At 45.1% G+C, this 15,235-nt stretch overlaps 1 protein-coding gene across 4 annotated transcripts in view; it reads left to right on the forward strand.

Moving 5' to 3' along the window:
* The first annotated feature begins 9,799 nt into the window (after positions 1 to 9,799).
* Positions 9,800 to 15,235, forward strand: part of UBE2F (ubiquitin conjugating enzyme E2 F (putative)) — an 82,306-nt gene continuing 76,870 nt past the window's right edge. The window contains exons 1-2 of one of the 4 annotated variants that reach the window (XM_080632041.1): positions 9,800 to 9,961; positions 12,529 to 12,662. In XM_080632041.1, coding sequence (XP_080488167.1) covers positions 12,545 to 12,662 — 118 coding nt within the window. In that variant the 5' untranslated portion in view covers positions 9,800 to 9,961; positions 12,529 to 12,544. Of the gene's footprint in view, positions 9,962 to 10,372; positions 10,515 to 12,528; positions 12,663 to 15,235 lie in introns of those variants that run through there. The other 3 variants (XM_080632042.1, XM_080632040.1, XM_080632039.1) reach the window with 3 other exon arrangements.

Genomic DNA, 15,235 nt, shown 5'->3' on the forward strand with positions numbered 1-15,235 from the left:
ACCCTCCCCATGGCACCAGGGCAGCATTCCTGCCAAGTGCAGGAGTTACAGGAAAGGGAAGATCCCAGCAGAGGCTGTGACTGGACTGAAAAGACCTAAAAGGCAAACAGGAGGGAACCTGTGCCACGCTGCGCCCAGCCTTGAACCCTGTTGCCTCTATCTGCCCCACCACAAAACGCAGCCTCTAATCTTCCCTTGGAACAATGGTGGGCTGTTGGCCCTGTGGCAACAAGCCCAAAAAGGTTCCCGAGTGTGCTGTGGGCAAGCAACCTCCTGGGGGCTGAAGCAGCAATGCTGGGCAATCCTGGGGCACAGGAGCTGCTGCTACACCCGCACCAGCCAGCAAAGCACCAGGGATGGTCACACAGTGGGTGAGCACAGCCCCCTTCCAGCTCGGCCTTAAGGGGCAGCACACAGCTCCCAGCTTAGCCCGGGCAGGGGAAGCGCAAACAGCCCTTTCTACCTAAAGCCCATCTGTCCCATGGAACAAGAGGCCACGCAGGGCCTAGGAAAGCAATGGAACCATGAAGTGCAGTTATTCCCATGACAGCAGCTGCTCTACAGCCTCTCTTACAAAAGAGGAACCACAGCAACTTGTTCTCAGCTGGTTTTATTCCCAACTGTGTAAGGAATGCAGAAAGTTTCTCAGCTCTTACTGTGATTCTCATCCGCACGTGCAGCCCAACCACCAATCTGAAAGAGGATCCATCCCATGCAGCCCTGGGGAGACTGAAGAACCAAGCTGGACAGGAACCCAAGTGCTGGCATAAGCCCTTGTCTGCTTTCCACACATCCAAGTCTTAGGCCCCCCAAATTAATCTTCCCAAGGAATAAGAGTGGCACCAAGTGGGCTATTAGGAGACAACCCACTTTTGCCTTCCTTCCTTTCCTCCCTCCCTCCCTTCCTTCCCTCCCTCCCTCCCTCCTTCCTTCCTTTCTCCTTCCTTCCTTTCTTCCTTCCTTCCTTCCTTCCTTCCTTCCTTTCTCCTTCCTTCCTTCCTTCCTTCCTTCCTTCCTTCCTTCCTTCCTTCCTTCCTTCCTTCCTTCCTTCCTTCCTTCCTTCCTTCCTTTCTCCTTCCTTCCTTCCTTCCTTCCTTCCTTCCTTCCTTCCTTCCTTCCTTCCTTCCTTTCTCCTTCCTTCCTTCCTTCCTTCCTTCCTTCCTTTCTCCTTCCTTCCTTCCTTCCTTCCTTCCTTCCTTCCTTCCTTCCTTCCTTCCTTCCTTCCTTCCTTCCTTCCTTCCTTCCTTTCTCCTTCCTTCCTTCCTTCCTTCCTTCCTTCCTTCCTTCCTTCCTTCCTTCCTTCCTTCCTTCCTTCCTTCCTTCCTTTCTCCTTCCTTCCTTCCTTCCTTCCTTCCTTCCTTCCTTCCTTCCTTCCTTCCTTCCTTCCTTCCTCCCTCCCTCCCTCCCTCCCTCCCTCCCTCCCTTCCAGCACAGCTCAGGAGAAGGGTGTCCTCTCACGGTGCCTTGCACCCCAGCACACAGACGTGCCTCACCCAGAACTCCACTGGGGTCTCAGGAGAAGAAACTCCCATCACCTCCAGCATCCTGAAACGAAGCAGAAGGAGGGTCTCGCTCTGCTCAGCCAGCTCCCACCTGACACGGTGTGACACCCACAACCACAGATGAACCAGAATGGTTTGGGTTGGAAGGGACCTTAAAGTTCATCCTGTTCCAAGCCCCTGCCATGAGGGTAGTGTGATGTAAGTGTGATGGCCACACTGGGGCAGCGTAGCTCTGGGTATCTCCCGTGCAAAGCAAGTTCACAAGGAAGTTAAGGGTGGGGTGACTGCTCCTTTGCCAGCCATGGGTGATGGAGCTGCAAGTGCCACAACTGGCCAGCATTAGCCTAACACCTCTGCCAGCTTTTTGTAGCGCAGGACGATCCCGTCAGCTTCTTCTGGAGGGTGCTGGCTCAGTCAGCAGTGCTGCAGCTTCCCCTTGGGTAGATGAGGGAAGCTTTCTGCCAGGCAGCCCTGGCTTGTAGCAGCCTTGCACTTACTAGGATGTTTGTTTGTATGTACAAATTAATAGTACCCCAAAACGAGCTAGTTTTTTCTGTTGAGGCTTTTGTGCCACTTTCAACATCACCTAAATATGTTGGTCCTGCAGTGAGGGATGTGACTAAGATGTGCTGCTGCGATCTGTTTTGGTTTCTTTTTCCAAGAGCTGTTTATGCAACGGAGCCTTCTTTTGGAAGGCTTGTTCTTATTTCACATATATACACGCTTTCATGCTGCTATCAAATAAGCAGGGAAAATCATCTACCGAATTACAGAAAAAGCAGTGGAGTTTGGAAGGTTTTCAGCTGAACCTTCTTAAGGCTGGTCCTGAGTGGCAGAGCCTCTGCAGCTATGCAGGGAGTGCTGTCTTACAGGTTGGAGGTGATGTTTCTGCAGACAAATCAAGCCAACACCTGAGCTTTATTGATGGATCATGTTATACATTCCTGCTTCAAACCCTCCGACCAGAATGATCATATGTAAGGAATCAGTATGCTCTCACCTCTCAGTGGGAGCATGTTTTGGGGATGCCTGGCACTCTGAGGAACAGGAAAACAAGTTGATGCTGGTGTTATGGGAACGTGCTGTTTTCTAATGCACCAGATACTTTTGATGTTGTAATTTCTGCTCCCATTTGGTGCTGTCCATAATTCAAAATAATAATTCCTGTCTATCAGCAATCATACTGGGAATAATTTCGTTATGTTCCCGTTTTGCCACCTGGGGAAAGAGCGTGCAGTGAGATCCAACTGCTTTTAATTTGCTCTGATAAAAAAAGTTTATTTGAGGAATAAACTTCACTTTGAACCACAGGTGACTTGAGCTGCACGTGTAGGAGTAGCTGATGGGTTACTCATTTTCATGCAAAAAACAGCACTTTGGACTACAGGGACAAGCCAAAAGATACTGCTGAATGCTCCCTGGAGTCCAAATTGCTGCCTCAATCAGCAATGATGTGCTTCCCCTGCACACCAGCTGTCTCAGTTTGGCTGTCACCTCTGTAGCTGCGGTTGAACCATTCCCTCTGGAGAACTTCCACCCGCAACCCACGTCCCCTGCCTCTCCCTCTGCACTCGTGCTCCCACAGAAGTGCTTGCAGTTGAGGCTGGGGTGGCTTTTCTGTCCCACGGTATTCTTCATTTTATTTTTGATTAAAGAAAACTGATTTCTATGTTCTCCTCCGAAAGGAAGACTTACTGCTCCGAGACCACGATTCTGTGTGCACAAACAACTGTCTCCAATGCTTCAGATAAGTTTTGGCCCAGTACTGATAGACTTTGAGAAGGGGAAAAAATGGAGATTTACAAAACAGAAGGCTGCTATTTGTGCCAAACCTGGCAGAAATGGGAGAAGGTATACTGGGGGAAATGCAGTAATTGAAATAACTTTGGTGCAGGCATTTAAAGGCTCAGGTTTCATCAAACAGCCCCTTGCATCTGCTAAAGTATGACTGAGTTGTCATAGCAAGCAATTCCAGCTGGTTTATGAAAAGGCACTGGCCTTCACAGGCCCACGGTAAAAGTCCCATCCCTAAATCCTGGAATGAAAAAGGATGAAGGAGAAAAGTTCAGATATGCTTCATAAGTATTTCCCAAAGTCACTCCCATGGTCTCTTGCCTGGTAGGATGTGTCTGGGTTGGGTACCATAACTGTGCTTTATTGAGGCTGCTTCAAGTGCTGTTTCCACGAAGAATCATTTTACTTAGTAAAACAGCTCCCCAGTCATAGAACCATAGAATGGTTTGGGTTAGAAAGGACCTTAAGATCACCCAGTTCCAACGCCCCCGCCATAGGAAGGGACACTTCACCCTAGACCATGCCACCCAAGACTCCGTCCAACCTGGCCTTGAACACCACCAGGGATGGATCATTTACTACTTCTTTGGGCACCCTGTGCCAGTGCCTCACCACCCTCACAGCAAAGAACTTCCTTACATCTAGCCTGAACTTCCCCTGATTAAGTTTGGACCCACTACCCCTTGTCCTATCACTACAGTTCCTAATGAAGAGTGTCTCTCTCTAAGAGGCCCCCTTCAGATACTGGAAGCTGCTCTGAGGTTTCCAAGCAGCCTTCTGTTGTCCAGGCTGGAGAGCCTCAACTTTCTCAGCCTATCTTCATACAGGAGGTGCTCCAGCCCCTGATCATCATCATGGCCTCCTCTGGACTTGTCCTCTTGGTGAGGACACCAGAACTGAATACAAGACCCGAAGTGGGGTGTCATGAGAGCAGAGCAGAGGGACAGGATCACCTCCTTCAACCTGCTGGACATGCTTCTTTGCATCAGACCAAAGGAGCATTTAGCCCATTCTGTCTGTTGCTCCTTACATTTCTAAAGGCTGCTTCTCTCCCTAAAAGCTGATGAGCTGAGGGCTTCCCAGATCCCTGTCTGTTGTACTGTATTGGGTTTTGAATGTGTCCAGAGTAGAGACTCCACAACCTCCCTGGGCAGCCTGTTCCAGTGCTCTGCCACCCTTGATGTCAAGAATTTCTTCCTTGTGTTGAGGTGAAACTTCTTGTGTTTTAGTTCATGGCCATTGCTTCTCATCCTGTCACTGGGCACCACTGAAAAGAGTCTGGCCTTGGTTACTGTCATCTCAACACTGCAGCATCAGTCACCTGTTTGGACCATCCTAACTGAATGATGGCTGTAGACAATGTGTCATGCCATCTCGGCACGTGGATATGAGCCAGTAGGATATTTATGGGATAACAGATTAGGGGACAGACTAAAAACCTTAAGGTCTGCTTCACAGAGGAGCAGGTGCCCAGGCTCTGGCAGCGTTAGGGGCAGGGATACCTTGCAAAGATCGACACCCTCTCATGGTCCTGTCCTGGCTCCTCCATAGTTTAACCCCAACTCCAAGCTCCAGGTTGTCACTGCAGACTGTGACCACCAGGGACATGAAGTCACACAGGCAGATCACGCTTCAGGAGATGGAAGAAGACTACTCTCTCCAGGAGAAAGAAGTTAAGATTAGGACTGGTCTAAGCAAGAAACCCAAACCTTAAGAAAACCAAAATCATTGTGGGGCTTTTGCTTTATTTTGGTTTTTGATCTAGACCTGCAGGAAAAAACCTGGGCTTTCTAATCTGATTTTGAACCCTGCTCTGATGTTTTGTTCTCTGGTTTTAGCACTGCCCAGAGAAGCAGCAGCTAAGTTCCAGGTCAATGCAGTCCCTGAGCAGTGTCAGCAGTTGAACATGTACACTGATTTTAATCGGAGGGTTGCATGACTGCTTGTTATAAAGCATATATCAAATCTCAGCTGCTTGGTAGTAATTATGAGCTGCAGCCCATGGGGCTGTTTGCCCTCCTCTTGGCATGTTTCTCCTTCAGTGCTCTGCTTACAAACTGTCCACAGTGATGCAGTTATCAACTAACAGAAAGCCAGTTGTTACTGCAGGAACTCTTGAGATCCCTTTTCAATATGACTTTAATAAAGCAGCATGTAGAAAAATGCTCTGATGTTGCCATCACGACCACAATGAAATTACAGTGACCTGCTCTTCTTCCAAATGGCTTGCAGCAGATGTGAGTTGAAGCGTGGAGGAAAAGTGTTACATGTAGCAACAATCTCACCTGCTTCACATCAGTGATATTTACTTTTTCTTGGCTACATGCATATGAACTAACAGCTCTAATACTGCACACGTCATTGTCATAATTACTGTCACACAGCATCCTCTTCCTTCTGATACTCCAAAGCCAGTTTCAGGTCTGCTGTGACAGGTCAGTCACAACTCTAATGGTTTCAGTCTAAAAGCAGAATGCTTTTGTTTAAGAGAGGGAGGGGAGAAAGCCAACACAGGTTAAACCCAAACAAGCAAGCAAGGTGGTGGAAAGCAAAGACTATTAGTAAGCAGATTATCTGCCACATGAGAGATGTGTCTTCCTTGTTCACTGGCTTCTTTCACTGTTAGAACACAAGTTGTGCAATACTGTGTTACTTTTATCTTTGTAGTCAAAACCAGACCCCTCATCTATAGAGTCCTTAAAACAGGATATATCATAGAATCCCAGACTGATTTGGGTTGGAAGGGACCTTAAAGCTCATTCAGTTCCAGTCCCCTGCCACAGGCAGGGCCACCTTCCACTAGAGTAGGTTGCTCCCAAGCACTGTCCAACCTGGCCCTGAACGCTGCCAGGGATGGACCATTCACAGCTTCCTTGGGCAGCTTGTAAGAAAACTAGCCTAAACCTACCCCTGTCTTAAGGCCTGAAGCCATGTGGCCTTCTCCATTAAAGTCTGTATTTTTTATTTTCTCTAGGCAAAATGTGTGATCCCAGCTGTCCTGGCTTGCTGAGCACTTGTTTACAAATGCAGAACTAGCATCTCTTCTGAGATTGCAAACTCTGGGACTGAAACCTGAGCAGCAGGACCTTCTACTTTATTTTTCAGCAGATGGGATGTGCCTGAATATAGAGTGAGCATTTTTAAAGTAAGGGCATAGAAAAGCTGTATTTAGATAACCCATGAGGGAGTTTGGATAATGGCTGTTTCTCTTTGTTCCTGACAATACGAGAACTTTCACAATTGCTTATAAAGGCAGGAGCTTATACTTTAACAAAAAAACAGACTTCCTTTGTTTCATTCCCCAGCAGACATGTACGTGTTAAATAAAAGCTTGAGAGAAAGACCAATAAGGACAGAAGAAGACATACGTATTCTTTAAATGGTGGTACAGTATAAATGCAAGATGTTTGTTTCATCTTCTCTCTAGCTTTAGCAACAGTGACAGTGGGGCAATGAGAAATGGTTTGGTAATTGCCTGAAATCCAACAGAGAAGAAACCTTGCATTTGTTTGCAGCAGCAGGTGATGTCTGTAACTGTTCGCATTCTTGCTGTGGGAAACATGAAAGACTTTCCGGGTCACAGACACAGTGATCAAAAAATGAGATATTCTATCACATGCACATCAACTGAGATGAGATTACAAAATTACTTTAGAAACTACTCTTGCCACTGGTTACTTCCTCAAGTGCTGAATCTTTGAGACTCTTGCCTCTTCAGCAGCACCTTTGGAAATATCTTGGTTTGAGGCCTTAAACATGCCTGACTTGGGGCATCCACCAGGAAAGTTTTCACTGGAGAAGTTTGAATTCTCCCCAGATCAGCTGGTACTTCTGAAAACCAAGGTTCTCTGTAAGCTAACAGTATTGCTCAAGATCCTGGTCTCTTCACTCTCAGGGGTCACTCAGAGTTCAGCTTCAGGAGTAGCTTACACTATGCTCTTTGAGTCTAAGTGAGAAAAGGAGGTGAGAGAATGAGAAAAACCTCTTGTCAAACACAACGTGAAAGAATGAATAAACATGAGTTGAGAAAATGTGGGAGTGGGAAGCGTGTGCACGCACCATGTATCCCTTATGATACATATTTTGTGTATACACAACACGTTCACTTAGTTTTTCCCAGACTAGATGTTACGTGGGTAGAAAGGGAACACAGTAAAAATAGGAGACTCTTGCTTCCAGTAAACAGCACTGTCTCTCTGTCTAGACTTGCAACAACACTGTCTGAGGAAAAAGAATAACTGGGCCACGGGTTTAGATTAATCTGATTTGCAAAGACTTTTCTTCATGCTGTCATAAACTGAAATTGTCAAGTAGTCGCAGAAGGTCACCAAACATTGGGTGCTTAATTTTTCCCATCACTAATAAGAGGAACTGGCTGAGGGTGCGAGGAGACTGAACAACAGCCTGCACTGGACTGTATTGGCTCAGCTTTAATTAGTCTTTAGAGGAGGCAGCAGTTTGTTGACAGCACCTTTATGAATTGTCTCATAAAAATGTTTTACTAATCCCAGCACAGGTCACAGTGCCCAGATATTAACTGAGCTGCTGTACTGCAGAAAAAGGAAGGACAGCTGGTGATACTTGAAGACAAAATAGAAGCAGATTTCTTGAGTTTTCTAAAGAGCAGCTTAGCTGTTAAGATAGGGCATTTCGAGCCTAACTAATAATAATGCTATGGTGAGTCTGCCTTGCTTATTGAATTCTTGACATTGGTAGTGAGTACTGACCTTTGGGAGAAAAAAGTATCAGCAAAAGCAGAACGTACATCAGTATCTTGACTATTCAAGCTTCTATTTCCAGAATGACGCTATCAAAAGGCAAATAAGCTGGGAAATCACAGTGCAGAGGTTGACTTTGCAACCTTTGTCTGCCTCAGAATTTGTCTGTCTCCCAGCAGGCTTTATGATGGGCTCACGAAATTGTGTCGTAGGGTCCATAGTCCGCTGCAGAGTGTGAAATGGCTTTGGCTTATTGCTCTTCAAGGTACAGCTATCTTCAGGACACCACCTTGGTTCTGAGCTGCATGGGAAGCTGGAAACAGAATCACACAAAAGGCTTTTCTAAGACACTTAGCATATCGAGTTCCTCACAAACACAGTCTCCAACTGCCTGGCAAAGGAGAAGGGACCCTCTGACATGGCACAGCTGGGGAGGAGGCAGGCAGTGAGGTCTGAACAGATGCAGCCTCTGTGTGAGGTGCTCTGTCAGGATCCTGTCCGTCTCCTGCATCTCTACAGCCAGCTGATGGACTCATTTTGAATCAACATGCACTTGGATTAGTCTGTAATCGTACCCCCCTCCCTCAGGCTCAGTGTTTTGGATAATTTTTGAGATTATTTTCCTCTTAAAGTTGGTGATTTTTAGACACCCCAACTGGTGTGTCCATGTGGCATACTCACAGAGACAGTAAAAGGAGGGCTGCCACGTTCACTCTTTCCAGCCATCGTCAGCACTCCTGAGCGCAGGTTTTTCTAAACACATCCTTTATTTCTTCATCTCCCAGTTACATTTTTTTCCCACCTGAAAACCAAAGCATGAGCAATTCGCAGCGGAGAGGCTGTTACTGAACTGCGGAACAGGGAATGCTTTCCGGCCGATTCAGCTGGGTGCTCCTCTTTCCCATTAAGCTTGTGAAAGGGTTAGGACAATTTAAGGCCTCTGAGTGATGGTTCTGCACTGGTTTAACTCGATTGGACTAAGCTAGATTTCAATTTCATTTTTGGTGATGGTGAAGTGTACCATTCCAGTGAATGTTTAGGACACAGAGAGTATTTCAATAGCTGTTTGCCAAACTTTCCTTATGTCTGGTCTCTAGCTCTGCTTCATCAAACCTTCTAATGCTGCTCTAATGGCTTTTTTTTTTGGTTCCCTTATTTATGGAAAGCTACCAAATGAAGAATTTGTGAAGTTTATGCACATATTTAAGTTTTACAGATCGAAGGGCTGATCCAACTTGATTGTGGGTGCTTTTGAAGTTTCAACTGGTCACACTAGTTATGATATCCAGATAATTCACTCTCAGTCATTGAATGCACTCTTATGATCAAGGTTTTTTACACTGATTTAATCCGACTATTGCTTCCACTAAGCTGCTGCTGGGATGTAGAGTAACTGAACTAATTTAAGCAAGCACTCATGAAAAGGCTACAGCCAGCGTGGTGTTTATGCTCCCCTGTGGAAATCACCCTGACAGTGGCTGGTTTTTTTTTCCCTATCACATGTCCCCGGTGACTGAGTGTGATTTATGTTCTACCTGAACCAAATCCCATTTCCGCAGACCCACAACGGGACGGTAGGAGGTGACACTGGTGCTGAGTGAAGGCCGGGCTGTGGCCGGGGCCCGCTGTCAGGGGCTGGTTTCCCCCAGGCCCCGCTGACACAAAATGGCGCCGCCCTACCGGCCGCGAAGACCTCCCCACCTCCCTCCGCCACCAACTCTCGCGAGATCCCGGCAGGCGCGCCCCCGACGCCATCTCAAGTCTCGCGATGAAACGACGGTTGAAGGGTGCGCGCCTCGCAGCGGTCCCGGCCGTGGCGCTGCCCACTTCCGGCGCCGCCGCTGAGGGAGGGCAGGAGGGAGGAGCTGCGCCGCCGCCGCCGGCTGTCCCGGGCCAGCCCCGGGGATGGTGTTGTCCGCGGGAGCCGGGCCCTGACGCCGCGCTCAGGTAAGAGCGGGCCGCTCTCCTTTCTGCCTGGGCCGGGGGCTGTCTCCCTTAGCTCAGGCCCGGCCTCTTTGCCCTCGCCTCAGGCCTGGCTCAGGCACTTCCCCACCCGATGCCTCCACATCTCCAGGGGTGGCTCCGACCTGCCAGGCCGCGGGGCGCAGGGACCTGTTCCCTGGCCTAGCTGGGTCGTGTCTTCACCGCAGCGGTCTCCCTGTCTCCCGTGGCGGCGCAGGGAGCGGGCGCTGGCGGTGCTGGGCAGGACGGGCCGCCGCTTTCTCCGCTCCCGAGGGAGCTGGACAAATCCCGGGGGTCTCTTGCCCTTCCCTATAAATAAGCACAGCACCCCTCTGTCACCTGTCTCCCTGGTGTCATGCACTGATGTAAAGCCTTATTCTCCCTTTGCAGTTAGCAGGTTTTGAGTGCTTTCTTGCTGTGCTCTGTTGATGAAATTTGGGGTATAGCTGGAGCGAAATCATCTCTTTCCCATACTGGTCGCACTTCTCGCTGATTTCCTAGTTCCTAGGAGAAGCAGTGAGAAAACGCATCTATAAAGGTATTTAGGAACTTAATTCCCATTGAATTTGATTTCATTTGGATTTGGCACTTTAAAAGATTTTGGTTTTTTTTCAGGCTGGTGGTGGTCGACCTTACCTTCAGTTTACAGGGTTTTTTTTTTTTTCCTGTTTTGTGGTGGTTTTGGTTTTATTTGAGGGGATTTTTGTCTTTTAGGACCCTATGTCACTATATCCTTCCTTCTTTTATATGTTTTTTTTAACTTTGTCTTTCTTCCCTCTAAGGCAACAAAAAAAAAAACAACAAAAAAAACCCCCAAAAACAAACAAACAAACAAAAAAACCACCCCAAAAAACCTGGTTTGTCTGCTTATTCTTTCTTTCTCTAGTGTAGTGGGAGGAAAAGACCTACTAGGTGTTTCAGTTCTTGAAGCTAACCGCACATAGTTCACAACTTAAGAGAACTTGTCCTTGCTGCAAATCTTACCAGAGTTTCATACTTGGGTACTATTGTGAAATATGTTTTCTTTTCTATAAACCTTGTATCACTTATTACATTCTTCTCAACAGCCAAGTGTCATGGCGGTTGTTTCATTTCTTGTTTGTGCCCCTTCGTGAGTGTTTTGGTGTTGGCTTGATGTTTGGTATAAACCTGGCAGCTCCCTCACAACTTTGGGAAAGCAGTGGGGCTGTCTTGTACAGATGCAGCAAGTAGATTAGCAGCCTAGAGGCTTTATGTCCTGTTTTTTGTAGGGCAAGAACAAACAGAACAGGCTGCTGTTGCAATGAACCTGTTAAACTTCACTTCAGGGCTCACTTTCATTCTTGCTTGCAATAATGAAAGAAATATCAAGATGTATAGAACTGAAGGTGGCAAAGATAAATTTGTATCATGTCTTGTCACTTCACAGTGTGGTTGCCTTCATCTCAGTGGTTTACTGGACTTCCTTATTTGCTTTACAATTATCTTGGCTGATTCTCCATTTTATACTGTGAGAGCTGATGTTAGCTGAGCATCCGCTTCTTGGTAACTGCTGCATACCTGTCTGGTCCTCTATGCAGACCAGTTCACATAAAGACTATATGCTGGCTTTCTACAAGGTTGTTGGTTTTTTTTCCTTTATTTTGTTGAATTAATTCATGTGACTAAAGGATAAACATTTCTCCTGTCATTTTAGTGATGGTGGTGCCTAAAGACTATGGACCTTGTCAGCATTATGTTGGTTTTGGCCGAACGGTTAAGAAGAATGAGTGGCCGTCAACTAGGAGTAGTGTCAACGTGGTTTAAGCCATGACAGACTGAATGTTTTGGTTTTATGGTTTTGGCATTCAGTCCGCCTTTTATTGTAATTTATTAGTGCAGTTATCTTCTCCAGTGGAGGTCTGGCACAGCAAAAATATCTTCATTTCAGTTGCCAAATCTCTGTAGGTAACTTTCTCTACTGTTCCTTTGCCCTGTGAAGAGTTACTGTTATGCAGCTGCATAGCTAATTGCACTATTTGAAGTATAAAGTATTTCCTTTCTTGTGTCCTGGTAGCTAAACTCAACGCTCACTTCCTAGGGTTAAAGAGTTGTTCCGTTAAACCCTCCCCTCCCCTTTCTCTAATGTCTTCCAAAAAGTAGCTCTGAATATTGTCCTGTGAAGTGTGGCTGAGAATGGTTGCAGCAGGTTGTGTGGCAGAGGCATTTTCACAGCAGTTCTTTCGAAGGACCAGTGTCAAGCAGTGGTGTAATTTGGGAGATGGTGCAGTGAAACTGGATTGTAAACAATGATGAAAGTCTGACCTTTCTCCAGCAAAGCTGAACTTCCTTTTTGGCCTAATGTACTGTAACCCTCTGTGTTCACATCTGAAACAAGCTTTCATTCTTCAAGTACTTTAGGCTATCTTTGTCATTAATTGCAGTCATGTTAACTGTATACGTCATAATCTTTGTGAAGAATATGACAATAGCTGTTGAATAAGGAACTAACTGTAACTTGTTTTTGTATTCTTCCCTCTTCTTCCTCATGCTTTAGTTTTGTCATTGACTTTGTTCTGATATTTGTGTTCTAGATTGAAGACAGCAGTAATGCTAACTCTGGCAAGCAAGTTGAAGCGGGATGATGGTGTCAGAGGACCTCGTGCATCCAATCCAGCTTCTGATTCAACTCGGAGGGTGTCTGTTCGGGATAAATTACTTGTTAAAGGTGAAAGGAACTCATATTTAAATACTGGGGGATTTACAGTTTGCAGGTGTGCACCAGTGAGCAATACTAGATTGCACTAATGGCTGGATGTGATCTTAAAGGTCTTTTCCAACCTAGTTGATTCTGTGATTTCCGGAAGTATTTTTAAAATTGTGTGTGACTTACCTCAGGATTTATACTATAGGTTGTTATATTGTCATACATCACATCTCCAACAGCTCTTTTCCTCTAGGACACTTATTTTCTTTGACTCTTGTAAAACCTAAAAGCTGCCTCCTTGCTGCACTCATTGGAAACTGTCATCAATTAAAACATTACAATAAAAAATTGTCACAGAAGTGTCACTGAGTATATAGGAGGAGAATATCAGGGTTTACTTGCTAGAAAGTTATTTTTTTGAGCAAAACCATAGCTGTGTGTGACAGAAAAGAAACTCCTAAAAGTAACATCAGCATTCCTGTGGTCTTTAATGGTATAGATCAGAGGCAGTAAACTTCAAAAAACTTGAAAAATTAATGCAAGAAGATTTTTCTTGGGCCCGGAGTCACTGGAGGTTGCTTATGAAGTAGTGAATAAAAAACCCCACTCATTTTTGTAGTGATATGGTCTGTTTTAAGAAGGGTTCTGTAGGCTGTTGCTGGCTTGCCACTGGTGGGGGAAAAAAAACACAGGCTTTTACTTTGCGGCAGTTCTGGGTGAATGAGGTAGTTTGCGAGATTGTTATTAAACTATTTTACAGTAAAATTGTGGACAGCTCTCTCTTCAGTTTTTCTGTAGCATAGATAAGCTTATGTTTACAAACCCATAGGTGCTGACACTTTGCAGTTACTATAGGCTTACACTCATGTATGCTCCCTTTGATAATAGCTGAGTTTTAAAGCTTCAGCTATGAAGCCTGATCTAGTGTCAATATGTTGTTTAGGTTGATGTTTCTGCTGAAAATGATCAATAGCAAATATGCTAGTCTCGATGTGTAAGCTGTTACTATGAGAATTCATGCCAGTCAAAGGAAGCTCATATTTCTTGGTTTTATTTCAGAGTGACTTGAGATGGACACTGGTATATTTGCATGAATCATATTGCCTAATTCTAACATTGCTTATGACTTTTTGAATTAGGGTAGATTCTGCCACATAACTGTATGCTGGAGCAAGGTTTCAATGCAACTGCTGCTGCCTTAGTGCACTGGGAAGTGTCTCAAGTAGACTGCAGGAAAATTATATTCATAATTTTGTTCCTTTGCACTGTTTTAAGGACAGAGTTTTAAAACACTTTAAACCCTGATGTTATAATCCTCACAAGTTTGCTTTAGGCTTGCAGTTTGGAAATCCTTAGTTAACTCCAGTTGTGAGGGAAAAGGTATCAGGCGGGAGGAATAAGCTCTTTAACCAGGCTAGGCTACAAAGCCAAATTACTAAATATATATAATCTGAGATTTTCAGTAACCTACATATGTAGACTTGAGAGGGAAATAGCAGTATATTATACATATTTATATTATATATTATATATATATTATTATATATATATTAATATATATATTATATTATATATTATATATACAGTATATATACAATATATAGTATTCAACTACTATGCCTTTAACAGTGTGAGTTGCCATGAGAAACTTTACTGTACCCTTACAGCAATCGTTTATATGACTAAAACTTTACCTAAGTCTGCAGGGGAAGAAAGGAATGTAGCTATAGAAAAGTAGTATTGACATTGTATTTGCTATGACTACCATTAGCAAACCAGTGCAGAGTAAGTATTGAATGAGTTGAGTCCCAGACTGACAAGTGTTAAAATCAGGTCACTGCTGGCATCCTGACAAGCGTGAGTACCAGATCATGATATGTTTGTGTGTGAAAGTTGTATCACGTGGCTCTCTGAAGACAGTTGTAGGAGCAGCTGTCAGTCTGGTTAGAATGGTTTCTGGACTGAAATGGGAACTGACAGTAGCAGTAGATCATTTCAGTATAACTACACTGAAAGTGAGAGGAAAATCTAGCAGCTAGTGTGGAAGATTTGTTGGGAATATTCTCTTTTAAGCTACTCTTCAAACTAAATGTAAACCATTCAGTTACAGAAGTTTCTAGAACTTGCTCTATCTCTTTAAGATAGCTCATTTGCAGCAGCATCTACAAGGTTAAGAGCCTGAGTGAAGATGGGAATTCTGATGTTTATAGTGTTTTTAAGTCACATATGGATCTGCAGGAATGAGTTTGATAGGGAGTGAAGAGCTGCCTGCATATAGCAATGACACTGTGGCATCTGCACCGGCTCCAGGGTCTTTTACTGCTTGATTGTATAGAACTGTAATAGACTAGTGCACGCTCAACTTCAGGTGGTTGTATTAGATTTGAAACAAAGTTGATGGGAGCCTGTAAGAGTAGTTGTAAGTAGAAGTTGTCCCTGATGTTTGTTTAGGTGGAAGATATCAAACAGGTGAGAGTTGTGGAGTGGGTGAAAGGCTCAATCATATCAGTCTGTTGGCAGCTGTGAATTAAAACATCAGTCTGATCTACAAGAGGAAGAGGAGATGAGAAAAGGCCCAGCATTTTCTGTACTTG

This window comes from Psittacula echo (genome assembly GCF_963264785.1).
Source record: "Psittacula echo genome assembly, chromosome: 20".
Lineage (NCBI taxonomy): Eukaryota > Metazoa > Chordata > Aves > Psittaciformes > Psittacidae > Psittacula > Psittacula echo.